The sequence below is a fragment of the Equus asinus genome, chromosome 3 (genome assembly GCF_041296235.1).
Source record: "Equus asinus isolate D_3611 breed Donkey chromosome 3, EquAss-T2T_v2, whole genome shotgun sequence".
NCBI classification, from domain to species: domain Eukaryota; kingdom Metazoa; phylum Chordata; class Mammalia; order Perissodactyla; family Equidae; genus Equus; species Equus asinus.
Window position 1 is genome coordinate 157291085 of NC_091792.1, and position 15469 is coordinate 157306553.

General features: G+C 45.5%; 1 protein-coding gene across 6 annotated transcripts in view; it reads left to right on the plus strand.

Annotated features, from left to right (window-relative positions):
- Nucleotides 1–15469, plus strand: part of TBC1D14 (TBC1 domain family member 14) — a 103370-nt gene that overhangs the window by 70519 nt on the left and 17382 nt on the right. For 5 of the 6 annotated variants that reach the window (XM_070506276.1, XM_014855234.3, XM_070506278.1 and 2 more), the window contains 8 exons: nt 962–1044; nt 2292–2409; nt 4733–4839; nt 6477–6557; nt 7494–7588; nt 10942–11013; nt 11708–11836; nt 14331–14440. In XM_070506276.1, coding sequence (XP_070362377.1) covers nt 962–1044; nt 2292–2409; nt 4733–4839; nt 6477–6557; nt 7494–7588; nt 10942–11013; nt 11708–11836; nt 14331–14440 — 795 coding nt within the window. The remainder of the gene's footprint in view (nt 1–961; nt 1045–2291; nt 2410–4732; nt 4840–6476; nt 6558–7493; nt 7589–10941; nt 11014–11707; nt 11837–14330; nt 14441–15469) is intronic. The other variant, XM_070506277.1, reaches the window with a different exon arrangement.

A 15469-nucleotide genomic window follows, 5' to 3' on the forward strand; every position in this document is an offset into this window, starting at 1 on the left:
TGGACCACCCTGTGAGGTCCAGTCCTTGTAATGCGCTCTGAAATGTGGACTGGGGAATTGTGCCCTGTTCTGTAGCGAACGACAGTCATTCAGAGTATCCAGGGGAGGGTGGGTTACACTGTGTGAGGAGCACAAGCACCGAGACCTTGCCACCCTCCCAGTTTTCAAGGGCCAGCAAATTCACCAGCATGTTTCTCAAAGAGAGCATGCATTTTATTTTTTTAACAAGATTTGAAGTTGCATGCCATATTTAGATGCTTAGAACTATGGTATAAATTTGTATATGAAGAAACAAAACAGATGAACTGCATAGCTAACATGAAAGTTGCACATTTAAGAAAACTGGCCAGGGCCAGCCCTGGTATCCGAGTGATTAAGTTCCGTGTGCTCTGCTTTGGTGACCTGGGTTCAGTTCCCAGGTGTGGACCTACACAACTTGTCTGTCGGTAGCCATGCTGTGGCGATGGCTCACATTAAACAAAAAGCAAGATTGCCAACAGATGTTACCTCAGGGTGAATCTTCCTCAACCAAAAAAGGAACTGGCCAGGAAAAGTATTCATCCATGTATGTAATATGTGCCATTAGGGTCCCTGCTTTAAGGATAACTGTGGACAATTATTAGTGCATTGTGGTTAAATCAAAGTTTCTTTGGAGAGGGGGGTGAAAAAACACCAAGAGATTAAGTGTTTCTCTCTATTGGAATTATGGGTAATTGGGTAGTTGTAAATGTGTAATTGTTATTTTCTTCTTTCTACTAATACTTGAAATTTTTTACGAGTTTATTTTACTTTTGTAAGAAAATACTTTTAGTTTATGAAAGAACTGTGTTTTTGTCATCTTAACAAACATAGTTTTTGGTCTTTGAGCTTTTCATTTTTTAGTAAATGATGCTTCAAGTTTTGTTTCTCAGAGACTTACTTGATATTTGTAATGGTGAAAAATCATTTGTTTTGTATCAAGAAATCTCCCGGCTAAGCCAGCCGAAGAAGCTCAGAAACACAGACAGCAGTATGAAGAAATGGTGGTTCAGGCCAAAAAACGAGGTAATGGACTCCACACGTGTTGGGTTATGTAAGGCAGCACAAGGTTTTCTGTCTTTCCGGATATTTTCTCTTTACCTTTTGCAGCTTTAGAACCTGAACTTTGGTGAATGCTTTAATCTTTTGAAATGTATAATTTTCCATCAAAAATGTATGCTTCTACTATCCATTCCTGGTAATTTAGTCAGGGTAACAACACTTTGAATTTACGTGAGGAAAGAGACTATAGGATAAAATTACTAGCCTGGAGAAAGCGTCAGCCTTCTGGGCTCGGTCTTCCTTAGTTACAGGAAGATGTCCTGGGGTTTGATAAAAATTCCCTCGCAATGCCTAAAAACTCTATGATTCTAGGATGTTCAAAAAGTACGTGTAATAAACAAAATGTGGTATTTCCATGCAATGAAATATTATTCAGCCTCTTAAAAAGGAAGGAAATTCTAACACATGCTGCAACCTGGATGAACATTGAGGACGTTATGCTCAGTGAAATAAGCCAGTCACAAAAGGACCGATATTGTATGATTCCACTTATGAGGCCCCCAGAATAGTCAGATTCATGGAGACAGACAGTAGAATGGTGGGGACCAGGGGCTGGGGGAGGGGGGATGGGGAGGTCGTGGTTAATAGGCACAGAGTTTCAGGTGGGAAGATGAAAAAGTTCTAGAGATGGATGGTGGGGATGGCGGCCCTGCAATGTGAATGTGCTAAAGCCACTGAATTGTATATTTAATAATGGTTAAAATGGTAAATTTTGTGTTTTGTGGATTTTACCACAATAAAAAAAATACAAAAATATATGTAAATGAAAATGCATGATATTTCGCAGAGTTGCTACTTGTCCACTAAGAGTTATGCTCAGGCTGTTAGAGATGAAGATAGAGGCTACACTGGGAAGGGAACTGGGTGGAGGGAGCACAAGTGGGGCTTCTGCTGTTCTGGTTAGGGTCTGTTTCTTGACTGGGGTGGTAGTTTCCTGGGTTTGTCTATTTTGTGATAATTGAGTTGTGTTTTTCTTTGTATACTTTTCTGTATGTATGTTGTACTTTAAAAGCTTACTGACAGATGGGTAATGCATTCTAAACTCCGTAAGGTATGAAACGCGTCTTGGGAGGTGAAGTTTCACTGCTGTACCTCTGTGCCATTTTCCTGGTGTTTGTGCGTCATGATTCTTTGAGAAAAGTCACCTAGCTTGAAAATGGTAGATATCGGTTAGTAGATGTTTTCTTCTTGTTTTTAATTGCGATTTCTAGAGCTAAAAGAAGCCCAGCGGAGGAAAAAGCAGCTGGAAGAAAGATGCAGATTAGAAGAAAGCATTGGAAATGCTGTCCTCACTTGGAATAACGAGATTTTGCCTAACTGGGAAACAATGTAAGCTGTGACATAAGGGGCCCTGCTGGACTGTAAATCATTTATTTCTGGTATCTGTAGGAAGCAGCTGTCTTAATTGTAGCTCATATCACAGCCTTCAGTGAAATTACCAAATAAGTTAAAGTTGCACAGTCTCCCTTCTCCCTGCTCTGGCTCCACCCTCGTCATTCCTTGCCTGTGTACTGTGACAGCCGCCCTCTCTCACCCCTTCCAAATCATCTTCTCAGCAGCCAGAGGGATCTCCTAAAGCCCGAGTCTGTCTCTTCCCTGCTTAAAATTTCAGTAACTTCTTGTGACTCTCAGTGTAAAATTTGAATTCCTTAGCTTAGCTGACGCGGCCTTTATGAGATAGCCTGTCTCTTTCTCGGCAGCCTCACCTTTCGTCTCTCCTTCACTTGGGTGGAGCTCTCTCCTTAGGGAGCCCCAGGGCCTTTGCTTGTTCCATTCCCTCTGCCTAGAATGCTCTTGCCCTCTAGTTCCTCATCCAGCTAGCTCTTCGCTCTCTAAAGCGCAGTCTTCCTTGGGGAAGACGTGCTGCCCAGGTGCCTGTGGAAGACTCCCTCGGGTGCACTGCATCCATCTGCTCAGGCTTCCATTGTCCTCTTCCTGAGGGTGGGCACTGTGTATTCTTTGATGACAACGTCCAGCAGAGTCTGGCAGCTGCTGACATCTTTCCATCTAAGGGGCAGCTGTAGATCTTTTCTTCCTGCATCTGCAGAATGGGGAGGGGCAGTGTGTGGGCAGGCCTCAGTACCAGGGCCCTTCACATAGGCCGTGGCTCTTTTGGGCCTCCCTGCATCACAGGACTTGCTGGGGAGCTTGGATGCCAGTTTTGCTTTTGTCCTTGTCCCTTTCCGCCTGAACTGTATGTCAGGATGTTGGAGACTTGCTTCTGGCACTTACCTGGGTGTCCCTCAGGCTCCTTACAGGGGGTCAGACAGCCCTGTTGAGTATCTTCACTAGGAAAACAAGCTGTTCCCAGAGGCTGCTTTTCTGGATAGTGTCCTTAATAGGCTGGACATGGTGAGGAAAAACTTCTCCTCAAAATGGACCCAGTTACAAGGGTCGAGGTCCCCAGAACCCTTGGGCTGTCCTCCTATGTGGCTGCAGCCCCCACCCCTGGTCACTCCTGCACTGGCTGATGCTTGGTGTGGTCCAGATGCACCCACGCAGAAGACAGCTGTCACCGAATGCACCAGCTGGGTGCCGGCTGCCCCTGTGCTTTATCCGACTTAGTTGTCACAGCGGCCCTTCAGGGGAAGGTTTCATCGTCTTGAAGTTAGAGAGGAGGATCCCGGCTCAGAGAGGAGAAGTAATTTGCTCCAGGTTCCACAGGGAAGGGTGGAATCGGGGTGCAGAGCTGGTTTCTGCAGCCTCAGCCCGTGTTCTCCCCACTCTGTGGCATTGAGAAGCACCAGGGGAGTGTGTGGCACCGTTACATTTGTCCCAGTCTGTTGGCAGTGTGTGTTCATTGTGACCAGCAGACTTCATCACCTTCGTGCAGTTCAGAATGTTCTGCGCAATCAGAGTTCTCCTCTGCCCGTCGAGTTTGGCCCTCCTTATCTGAGTGCTTCCCCTCTGTGCAGCAGTGCACTGGGTGGCTGTGCTCTTGGGGCTTCCCTCCCGAGGCCCCCGGTGTCTACCCTTCACCTGCACCTCTGTGTGGGGGCTCCTGGCACCTGCTGCACAATGCCCAGCTATTTGCAGTTCCTGTAGCAGGCCAGGTTATTGTTATTTCTTGTTGCTGTGCTTCCTGCTGAGAAAGTCCTTCCCATCCTTCGTCTGCTTAAATTGGCTCCAGAATAGTGCCCCGGGCCCTCTGGTGTGTGGTGCCCCTCCCTGTGTATGCAGCACCTTTGGCACACCTGTCACAGTAGTTGCCCAGTGGAAGGCGGTTGTTGATCTCCTGATCTCTGGAACACTGGACTGTAAGCTCCTTGTGGTGGAGACTGTGACACACAACTGTGCATCCCCCACTCCTGCGGTTTGGGGCCAGGCACACGGGTGGACAGATATTTCTTCATTGAAAACAGTTATAGGGGCCTGCCTGGTGACGCAGCGGTTAAGTTTGCATACTCCACTTTGGTGGCCTGGGGTTTGCTGGTTCGGATCCCAGGTGCAGACCTACACATCACTTATCAAGCTATGCTGTGGTGGGCATCCCACATGTAAAATAGAGGAAGATGGGCATGGATGTTAGCTCAGGGCCAGTCTTCCTCAGCAAAAAGAGGAGGATTGGTGGTGGATGTTAGTTCAGGGCTCATCTTCCTCAAAAAAAAAAAAGAAAACGAAGTGATAAGCTCACGTTTCCGTTTTTGTGCAGGTGGTGCTCTAGAAAAGTTCGAGATCTGTGGTGGCAGGGAATCCCTCCCAGCGTGAGAGGCAAAGTCTGGAGCTTAGCCATTGGCAACGAGCTAAACATCACCCATGGTGAGTGGCTTGCATGGGGAATGTACTCCTTGGATCCTGCAGCTTCTCCTGTCCCGTTTGCCCCATTAGGAAGAAAGGCACCCCATTGCCATAAAGCTTTGTCTTTTGAGAGGCCAGGTGAGTGTGTCCTCTAGGAGGAGAGACAGTGCGGAAGCCTGGGGTCACTCTTAGGCGCTTCACTTCCCTAGTAGTTTGGAGCAAACGCCTACCTTCTTCCTGATGCGTGTCATCTTCCCTGAATCGACAGGGTAACCCACATGGGTCTCAAAGCATCAGTGGGCTGAGTCATGTTAGGATCTCTTCGCAAAGTCCTGTAGAAAGGAAGCCTTGATCAGGACATGAAGCTGGAAGGGAGGCAGGCGTTTCTTTATGTGAAGGTATCTGGGGTACTCTTGGTTTTTTTGTGGCGTTTTTTCCCAGGCAGCTATTATATATAAGCATCTTAGAGGGACAACATACTGTGCTCGGACTGGGTCCTTGAGGTTCTAGTAGCTTCAGTCTAAAAGGGAGGTGAGACCCGTGCTCACCTTTCTTAGGGCTGTCTCCCCTGTGCATTCATTCAGTTTGTGTGTGCTTCTCCTCTACCAGCTGCATTTGCTGGCCTCACTTCCCACTCTGCCCAGCACTCTGTGAGGCTGTGAGTCAGAGTGAACTCAGTGCCAGGAGCTCCCAGACTTACAATTCAGTGCTTAATAAATTGTAGTCATTACTTTTTCCTCCGTCTGCAGTCTAAGCTGCAGAGGACGGGAACTCTTTCCTGGTCTTCTTTATATTAGTGCCCAGGAAATGCTTGTGGAGTCGATGTTGACAATTTTTACGTTGTTGGAGGCCCTATGAGATGGATTTGTATCTTCTCTGTGTAGCTAGGGTTTGTATTATTATTGTTATTTTTATCTTTACAGACTGTTTTTTTTTAATCTTATAAGACTTTCATCTTATCCCATAATTGTAGCCTTGGCCTTGTAAAATTTCTGCTCATGCGTTGTTTCACTATTACCACACTACTCAAAGAGGAGAATTATTGGAAAAACAAGTCCTAAATGAGGAGGAGGTTTGGAGGCTGTCTTGTGGGAGACCTATCTTGATCAGCCTCTCCCAGCAAGAATCCTTACTTTTTGAAACCTCTGCCTGTTTGCTTGCACCCTACCCCGCTTCCAGGAAGGCAGCACGATCGGGAAGACTGGGCCATGGCGTAGGAATTCCATCTCGTCTTTAATTGGAACCAGATGGGTTTTCTGCTTGTCTCTCCCTCCCTTCCCTGCAGATACTCATTGATGGTATTACTCTGTGTCAGTCCCAGTGTTGTTGGCTCTGCATACAGATGGAAATGGGAGACCCTCACAGGCTAGTAGAGGCGACAGACTCACAGACAAATCCGAGCGAAATGGTTTATGGGGGGGTTGTGTAATAGAAGTAAATACCAGGCATAGTGGTATTTGGTGTGTTCTTTCTTTGTATACGGGGATGTTTTTAGACAATAGAAGTACCTTCAGGCCAAGTAGGGGGAATTGTTTAAGTAGCCTTAATAAGCGTGCCGTCTGTCATTAAGTATGTGAGCAAGCTAGTGTGTTCTCTGGTGTTTGGAAGAAATGTACTCACCTGTGCACGTGGTACTTACCCGGAGGCTTGTCTTCCAGAGCTCTTTGACATCTGTCTTGCCCGAGCCAAGGAGAGGTGGCGGTCCTTCAGCACGGGAGGCTCTGAAGTGGAGAATGAAGGTAGATATGATGCTAAAACTAGTGGATACTTTGGTCAACTATGTATATCATTATTTATTACCTAACAAAGAAACTTTGCTTAACTGAAGTAGTGATTGGTACAAATTTATAAAAAGCTTCATGGGAAAAGGGATTTTTTAAGAGCAAACAAGTTAAAGAAAAACACTTTTATAAGAAGGAGAACATCCCAGTTCCTGAGAGGTGTCTGTGTCCTCACGTGCTGGAGGGCCACTTGTAACCCATGTCATTTCCTTTATCCACTATTCACATGATGTACAGTAGCCTGGCCCCCAGGATTACTTGAGTGGTGGCTTATAGAGGAGCATCAGAACCTCCAAAGAGGCAGGAGCACTGCATATTTGCTAGGGGATGCTTTTAGAATTTCCCATAACACATAAGAATGATTACTTCTTTGGTTAAGTGGTATCTTTTTTACTGATCTTTTTTTGTACTGTCTGTGGTACTGGAATTCAAAAAAAATATAAAACGAGTTTTCATAAATATTCGTTAGAAATAGTACATGAGTGTTATATTGCATTAACTCCCACATATTCTAAGTTTATACCAGTGATGTTTTAGATCAAATGATTTTTTGTTGTTTTCTGTGCCTGGAATTCATCGATGTATACTCCCTTACTTGTCCTTACTTCCACTGACTGTTGTGGATGGAAGGTAATGTCAAATTAGATTCTGAGTTCAGACTCTAGAGAATATCTGATGACGACCTGGCATTAGACGATGTTAAGAGATTTTTGCTCTTAAAGGAAGGAGCTCTGCAAACTGTATGAACTCTGAAAGTGGACCCTGTTCGTTGGTTCAAGTTGCAATTAGGTCCATGTACTTCTGAAGAACTGCTTTCTTATGAAACTTCAGAGCCTCGTGGTTACTGCACATGCTTGCCTCTGAGAGGTGAAATGACTCTTGATCTTTCAATAGATGCCGGTTTTTCAGCAGCAGACAGAGAAGCCAGTCTGGAGCTTATTAAATTGGACATTTCTAGAACCTTTCCTAATCTCTGCATTTTCCAGCAGGTAGGTGGTGGTAATTTGTTGTTTTCGAGTATGTTTTGTCTAAAATTCATGGATGCCAAACTGCATATATTTGTAATCAAGTTTGAAAAGTACTTGGGTATTTTTGGGAAGTGGAGGCAAGTCTTTTTTTTTTTTTTTTAAGACTGGGCCTGAGCTAACGTCTGTTGCCGTTCTTCTTTTTTCCTTTTTCTTTCTCCTTCTCCCCAAAGCCCACTGGTACATAGCTGCATATTCTAGTTGTAGGTCCTTCTGGTTCTGCTCTGTGTGGGATGCTGCCTCAGCATGGCTTGATGAGTGGTGGTAGGTCCACGCCCAGGATCCGAACTGGTGAAACCCTCGGCCACGAAGTGTAACGTGCAAAGTTAACCACTCGGCCACAAGGCTGGCCCCAAGTCTTATGTTAATGCATTTAGACTTTTAAAAATAAGGGTAACTGATCCTTTCCAACAAATATTTAGTATGGCCATATTTCTGCTTTTAAAGGCAATTCTGTCATTCTTTTGAAATGTATGTATCAAATGTATTTAGGTCTGGCACAAGAAGGGCCGTGTGTGCCACTCTATCTGTCAGAGCTTTCCTAGATGCTGCTTATGTTTTCAGGATTACACACAGTAGCACTCACTCAGAAGATGATCAAGGTGTGCTTGATCCTGGGGGAGAGAGGGAAATCCTTGGCAGCCTTTGGTCATAGTGAGGGTGGGGTTTCTGGGCAGTTGGACTAGGAGAATGGTGACTCCCCTGGGCACAGAAGCCAGCTGTGGGTGACAGGATGAAATATTCTCATTTGGCTGGCAGTAAAGAGAAAAGGAGAGCTTCCTCATGGACATCTGAGTATAGTGCAGGCAGGGCTCCGGGCCCCCAGATTGGAGCAGAGGTATCTAAAGACCTTCTCTTCATCAGCCAGCAGGTGTGTATTTACCCGGGAGTCTCGTTTGACCCCCCCCCCCTTTATCCAGTCTACCGTGGTTTCTGCTGGTTCTGCTTCTGAAATCCCTCTCAGTCTGTCCCTTCTCTGTTGCCACTGCCTTTACTTAGTTCAGAGTCTCATCTTTTGTGGATCGCTGCACCAGCCTCTGCAGATCTCTCCTGGCCTCCTGCACCTCCATCTAGTCACTTCATTGCCTCCAGAGTAACCTCAGAATCCCCAGTCTGGGTCTTTCATGCCTGTGTTTCTAGCATTGTGCGCTTGCACGCATTAGGTAATCAGTAAAGGGCAGTGGAATAAATTAGAACAAATCGGTTACGTGGCGGCCTGGAAGGAGCCACGAGATGTAGAGATTAGACACACTGGGCTGTGCAAAGAAGAGGGTGTGTCCTAGGTCCTCTGACAGCACAGAGGAGGATGGGTCACTCTCCTGGTTGTACCATGGGGGGAGGGTCAGGAGGGGTCAAGAATGGTGTCACTGGGGTAGTGGCTTCTGGGCTGTGCTTGGACCAGGTTTGGATGAGTCTGGCCAGAAAATGGGAAAGACATTCCAGGTAGTAGGAGGACTACAATGGAGGCATCAAACAGCTCATGGTTCAGGGCATCCCCAGTTCCTTTTGGGAGAGAACCTTGCTAAAGGAAGGACCAGAGAGGATACAGTTCACTTCCATGGACCCTCCTTACTAACTCTTGCCGTCTCTGTTTGAGCTAGGAACTGGGTGCGGATGGTCCCTGCTCTGGAGGAGGCGGGGTGTGAGGGCATAGCTTTGAGAGGTGCTCGCAGTGTAGCCAAGAAAGACTGCCAGAAACCCAGGACAGGGTCTGGGAGGGTGCTAATGCCCTGCTGAAGCCAAGGTCTCTCCCTCTGGGTTCCTTTGGGTGCGTCTTCCTCAGTCTGTGGTTCCCAAAGTTCTGGATTTCATAAATGGCTGATGTTAAAAACACAAAGGGTAGTGGGAGGGGAGAGTGTGGGGAACTTTGAGACAGCCAAAACAAGTTAAGGGCATTTAAAATAAGGAACTATTATCTACTAGCACCATCTCTTCATCAAAGAAAGAACATTTAGCACCAAAGTGAGGAGGACACCATCACAGTGGTGAAAGTTCTTTTAGGTTAAAAACAATTAGCTTTAAGAACAGTTGAGTGGGGCCTGTGGTGGTGTAGGGTTAAGTTTGTGTGCTGTGCTTTGGCAGCCTGGGGTTCACAGGTTTGGATTCCAGTCGTGGACGTCCACACTGTTCATCAAGCCATGCTGTGGCAGCATCCCACATACAAAATAGAGGAAGATTAGCATAGATGTTAGCTCAGGGACAATCTTCCTCAACCAAAAAGAGGAAGATGGGCAAGAGATGTTAGCCCAGGGCCAATCTTCCTCACCACAAAAAAAAGAAAAGAAAAGCTGAGTATGGCATTCTTGTTTTTCTCATTTGGCCTTGGACCAGATACCGTTTGGTAGTAGTCAACACTCCTCCTCAGGTGGCATTTGGTGCTGCCATGGAGGTCCCTCCCTGTCTGCCCTTACCCTCTTAGTCCTGGATGTTGTCTTTTTTTACCCTCCCATTGCTGTATTTCCTTCTTTTGTACCTTCTTAATTTGAAAATCTCTCTTCTTTTTATCTGTTAGAATGTGATGGTTTGGGCCATGGCATTCTTTTGTAAGCCGCATGTAGTCACCAGTGGAGTGACTTGCTAGTCACACGCCGTGTGTGCTTTTTATTCCTTGTGTTAACTGAAGCCACGTGGTAGATATGGACAGTAAGTGTTTGATTTGGACCAAGCCAGCCCTTCCACAGTGTCTTCAGACATGCTAACAGCAGTGTGAGGCCCCTTTGCGCTCCCTGTTATGCTCAATTGGAAAAAAACATTCCAACACAAATCTTGGAGGGATGGGAGAACTGGGAGGTTGTTTGGATTAAGATAGTATCCATTTGGACTTAAGACTTAGAGTTGAAGCCTGCCATACCACAAAACACAAAAGAAACAAAAGATAATGCTGGGCAGGGGAAAGGAGGCAAAAAGACTAGTCAGTTTCGGGAGGCAGCGGGGAGGCTGAGTCAGAAGGACAGTTAACACTCACCTGCTTTGAAGAAGCCGGGGTACCTGGTCACCTGTTGAACTTTGAAGGTGAATATAGTTACATAGCAGGGGCCAAACTAAGGATATTGTTCTACTGTAGTGCTCATACTTGACCCAGCGGCTTTTTGCAGAGCAGCTTTGTAGGTTGAGCTGCAGACTCCTGTTGAACTGTGGATTGGTAGTTAATTTGTTACATTACGTCATACGCATAGAGCTGCTAGCATGATGCTTGGCGACTAGTTCCTCCCCTGTGGGCAGCAGTGTGACCGGCAGCGCCAGCAGCAGTATCAGATGTCACTCTGAGCACTAACAAACTTACGCGTGTGTTGTTTTTGGTGTGTTGATCCTTTTAGGGTGGTCCATATCATGACATGTTGCACAGTGTTTTGGGCGCTTATACTTGTTACCGACCGGATGTGGGTTATGTAAGTGAACTTTTTCAATATCTTATAATCTTATCATCTGAAAAGAAAGCCAAAATATTGCCCAGCACATCTTAGCTGCAGTCAGGTTGAATGCCTTCCCTTTTTTGTTGAGGATTATGAAAAGGCTCATGGTAAATGAGTTGCCTCAGTTTCCTTGTAAAGAAATTGAGCGGACACGGCTGCTCTCTAACGTTAATCACATTTTAATTGGATTTGATTTTCATTTTTTGCATGTGATTTTTTTTCAGTGTTAAATCAAAAAAGCCTTTTTGCAGTAAGCATTTTAAAAATTGTGCTGCTGATGTTTCTGCGGCTTAATAGATGTGTGTGCGCCTGATTTTAGATTTAACACATTATAGGCATACATTTCTATGGCACCAGGAAATTAGGCATTCTAGAGGACAGTATATTTCAAATGCCAAATTCATAAGGAGGGGTTGGTTTATGGTTTCCCACGTGGTCGGAGTGGGGGACTGAAGGAGCACAGACAGGTGGCTGACGGGGCGGAGCAATGGTTCCAAGGAAGGGCAGGTCAGAGTCAACGAGACTGTCAGTTCAGCCTTTGTGGGGTGGCAGTGGGTGGGTGGGTGGGCAGCTGTGTGGGCCCGTCTAGCATGAGGACGTTTGGGTTCCTCTTTTGCAGTTCTGACCGCGGTGGCTGCCATTTGTTTAACGCCGTCTCTCCCCCTCTCAGGTTCAGGGCATGTCTTTCATTGCGGCGGTGTTGATCCTGAACTTAGACACTGCAGATGCCTTCATTGCTTTTTCTAATCTTTTGAATAAACCCTGTCAAATGGCGTTTTTCCGAGTGGACCATGGCCTTGTGAGTATGCCCTGTGTATGCACCCTGGGTGCTGTGTCTTCACAGAGCAAGAGTTGCCTGATCATTCTGTCTTTGCAGTGGGGAAAAGAACACATTTCCCTCCACTAAGAGATGTTTAGAATAAGTAGCGCTCTATAAGGTGGAGGATTATTTGGGCATTGTGTTGAACTTTAAATACGTGTTTAATAGCCATATGCATGTATTTCTTAATACATTCTTTCAGAAAGTATTAATGAAAATATAGTCTTTAGACGAGGGAGGAGGGGAGGCTCCTGCACAAACATATGTACTTTGTGTCAAAGCAAAAGCTAAGAGCTGTCTCCGCATTGGGGTCTGTCAAATAGAACGCAGCGTAGCTGGATTCTCTGGCTGCGCACTGTCATGTTGAGGCTCTGCTCCATGCAGCGTCACTCATGGGAGAGGAGACGTGTTTAAGACCAGCTCCTTTATTTGACCAAAGGCAGCGGTGTGTTCAGAATAATGCTGTAGACACTGAATAAATGGAAGGAGTTGATAGTAGTTGCCCTGGGGAAGCCCCTCACTTGCTCCTGGAGGTGGGTCCTCTGCATGGCACAGATGAGGAAGCGAGGCTCAGAATAATGTGACCGGTCAAGGTAAGTGGAAGAGCCGGGATCTGCACCCGTTCTCCTTCCTAAGCCTGTGTTCTTTCCATAGCCCAGAATTGAACAAATCCGTCAGCTTTTTAATTAACGTTGTCTTGATTTGCTGATAATTATCACCGTTTGGTATTTCAAGACCAAAGTGATCTAATAGTTTAGATCAGGTAGGGAATGTTTCTTCCTTAATATCCTAAGGACTTTGAGTATTTCTTGCTCAGGCAGTATATACCTTAAAAAAAAAAAGGTATTTAAAAAACTGCTGTTAAACTGGTGGCTGTTAGGGGAAGTGTAAATTGGCAGAATCCTTTTTGAAGGCAATTTCGTGTTAAGTATTAGTATCAGTAAATGGTATTGGTGTGTGATTGTGTAAGAATTGATTATAAAGAGGTCACAAATGGGGACAGAGCATTATGCACAAAGATCATTGTTACACAATTATTTATAACTATGTAATAACTAAAATTATTTTTCATTGTGAAAATGAAAACATTTAAAAAGGTTTAGGGGAATGGTTCTTTTAAATCTGGTAATCTATCCAGTGCGAAAGTGCTGTTTGTAAAGAACGGTTCTGTAGCAAAGCATTTAAGATTATAATGCTAATTTTTCAAAAGTGTATAAAATAGAACATATGCCGTAATAGCTGTCACGTTTAACAGTACAAGGAAGCATTCTGCAGCATCAGACGTGTTTCTGGATGGTCTTTGTTTGTTTCTGTCCTTCTTAAGTTTCTACAGTGAGCATCACAGATGCTACTTTCATAGGAAAAACTTTTTATATATAATGGAATGATTTGTATCTAAATATCTCCTAATTTTGAAGATAAGACCCCTGTTTCCTCTTTGGAAACATATCTGATAATTTTAGCTTATATTTTTAGGGAAAAATTATAGAATCATGTTGTTGAATGGGAGCTTCATTTACATCAGGGTTTCTCAGTAGCAGCACTGTTGACGTTTGGGGCCAGACAGCTGTGGGTCGTGGCTGTCCTGCGCATCAGAGGCTGTGTAAGCAGCATCCCTGGCCTCCGTCCACTAGATACCAGTAGCACCACGCCCCTATTGTGATGACCAAAAATGTCCTCAGAAATTGCCAACTGTCCCCCGGGAGGCGAAGTGCTCCGTGTCGGGAACCACTGGTTTATAGTCCATCCCCTCCGTACGACAGCAGACGTCGTCAGAGAGCGCTGTCTGCCCACACGCACGCAGCTGGCAAATGGGGGACAACTGGGCTACCTCTCAGATGAATCCGGCTGTAGCTGTTCTTTCTCCGTCAGCACTGCTCCCCTGCTCTGTGCATTTTGTTTTCCTACAAACTCTGTAGGAAGTTGAAAAGCATGTGCTGGTGAAATGCAGGCTGTGACTGCTTCGTTTTCCTTCGATGTTTTCTCCATAACTGCATTAAAAGGGCTGGGCTTTTCAGCCAGAGGGTGTTGCCTGTGCCTCAGATATTGGTATTGTATTCCCTCTGGGAGTGCTAGGGGTTGAGAGTGAAGCCTGCGTGGTTTTTCAGATCATTTTAGACAGTTAATTCATTCCTGGTTCTTAGAAAAGAATGGACCCTTAAAGACTCAGCCTTTGCAGTGAGAGGTGCGGGTTCGGGTCCCAGCCTTGCCACACACTAGTGATTGACCTTACGTGGCAAGTCATGTCGCTGCTGAGTTTCAGTTCTCTTATCTTTAAATTGAAGAAATAAGAAGATGTAGCTAGTGATGGGATTGTGTTTATTTAGAAATTGCCTAGCAACGAGTTGCCAATCAAATTTACGTAAGAAGAAAATTGGTAGATTCTAAAGGTATTAAGTTTATTGACATTTTTATGTACTAGAAACATGTGCTGATAATTAGTTTATTAGTATATTTCATATTATCTCCCTAGATGTTGACTTATTTTGCTGCATTTGAGGTATTCTTTGAAGAAAATTTGCCGAAATTATTTGCTCATTTCAAGAAAAACAACTTAACTCCAGACATCTACCTAATTGATTGGTAAGACTGCATTTGCATGTGTTTTCAGAGTGTTTTCTCATCTTCCTGCCCCCATGTTTCACTGCCACCTTCTTTCAGGGCTCAGCTGAGCTCCCACCTCCTGCTTTACAGGCTTACCCGGCCGCCCTGCGCTCGAGCTGCCCTTTGTTTTCTAGCTCCTGCACTGCTCGTCATCTGCCCAGTGCTGTTAGCTCTCTTTATTACTATCTATGACTCTCTAGCTGGTACTGCTGAATTCCCTTAAGAGAACAAATGGTATCTGGGACCTATTTGTTTTCAAAGTGCCATTTATCTATTCATTAAACAAAATGTCACTAAGCACCAGGTTTGTGCTAGGCTCTCTGTTAGGATCCAGAGATGGGTGGTGCGCAAGATACAGTTCTTGCCTGTCAGGAGCTCCTGTCTAGAGGGAGAGACATGTCCATGGACAGCTGGACAGCGTTTGATAAATGCTGTCTCTGAAGGAGGGGAAGAAGGACAGAGGAACTGGACTTGGGCTTAGAAGTCAGAGCATGCTGGGGGCGACCCCGTGGCCGAGTGGTTAAGTTCGCACGCTCTGCTTCGGCGGCCCAGGGTTTCACCGGTTCGGATCCTGGGCGAGGACATGGTACCACTCCTCAAGCCACGTTGAGGCAGCGTCCCACGTGCCACAACTAGAAGGACCCACCACTAAAATATACAACTATGTACTCTGGGGATTCGAGGAGGAAAAAAAGCAGGGAAAAGAAAGAAAAAAAAAGATTGGCAACGGTCGTTAGCTCAGGTGCTGATCTTTAAAAAAAGAAAAAGTCGGAGCACGTAGAAGTAACATGTGAATTTGAGCCAAGGCATGATGGTGAGAAGCAGCGTGTGGTGTCCAGAATTACTAGGGCTGGAGTAGTCCATTTGGTGATCCTGGAGCCTAAGAGGAAAAGGGCAGAGAATGGTAGGCGAGAGATTGGGAGGCCAGGCTCTGGTGGGTCTCGGATTCCAAGTCAAGGAGCTTGGGGAGGGTTACGGAGGCCAGAGGGAACACTTGAAGGCTTTTGC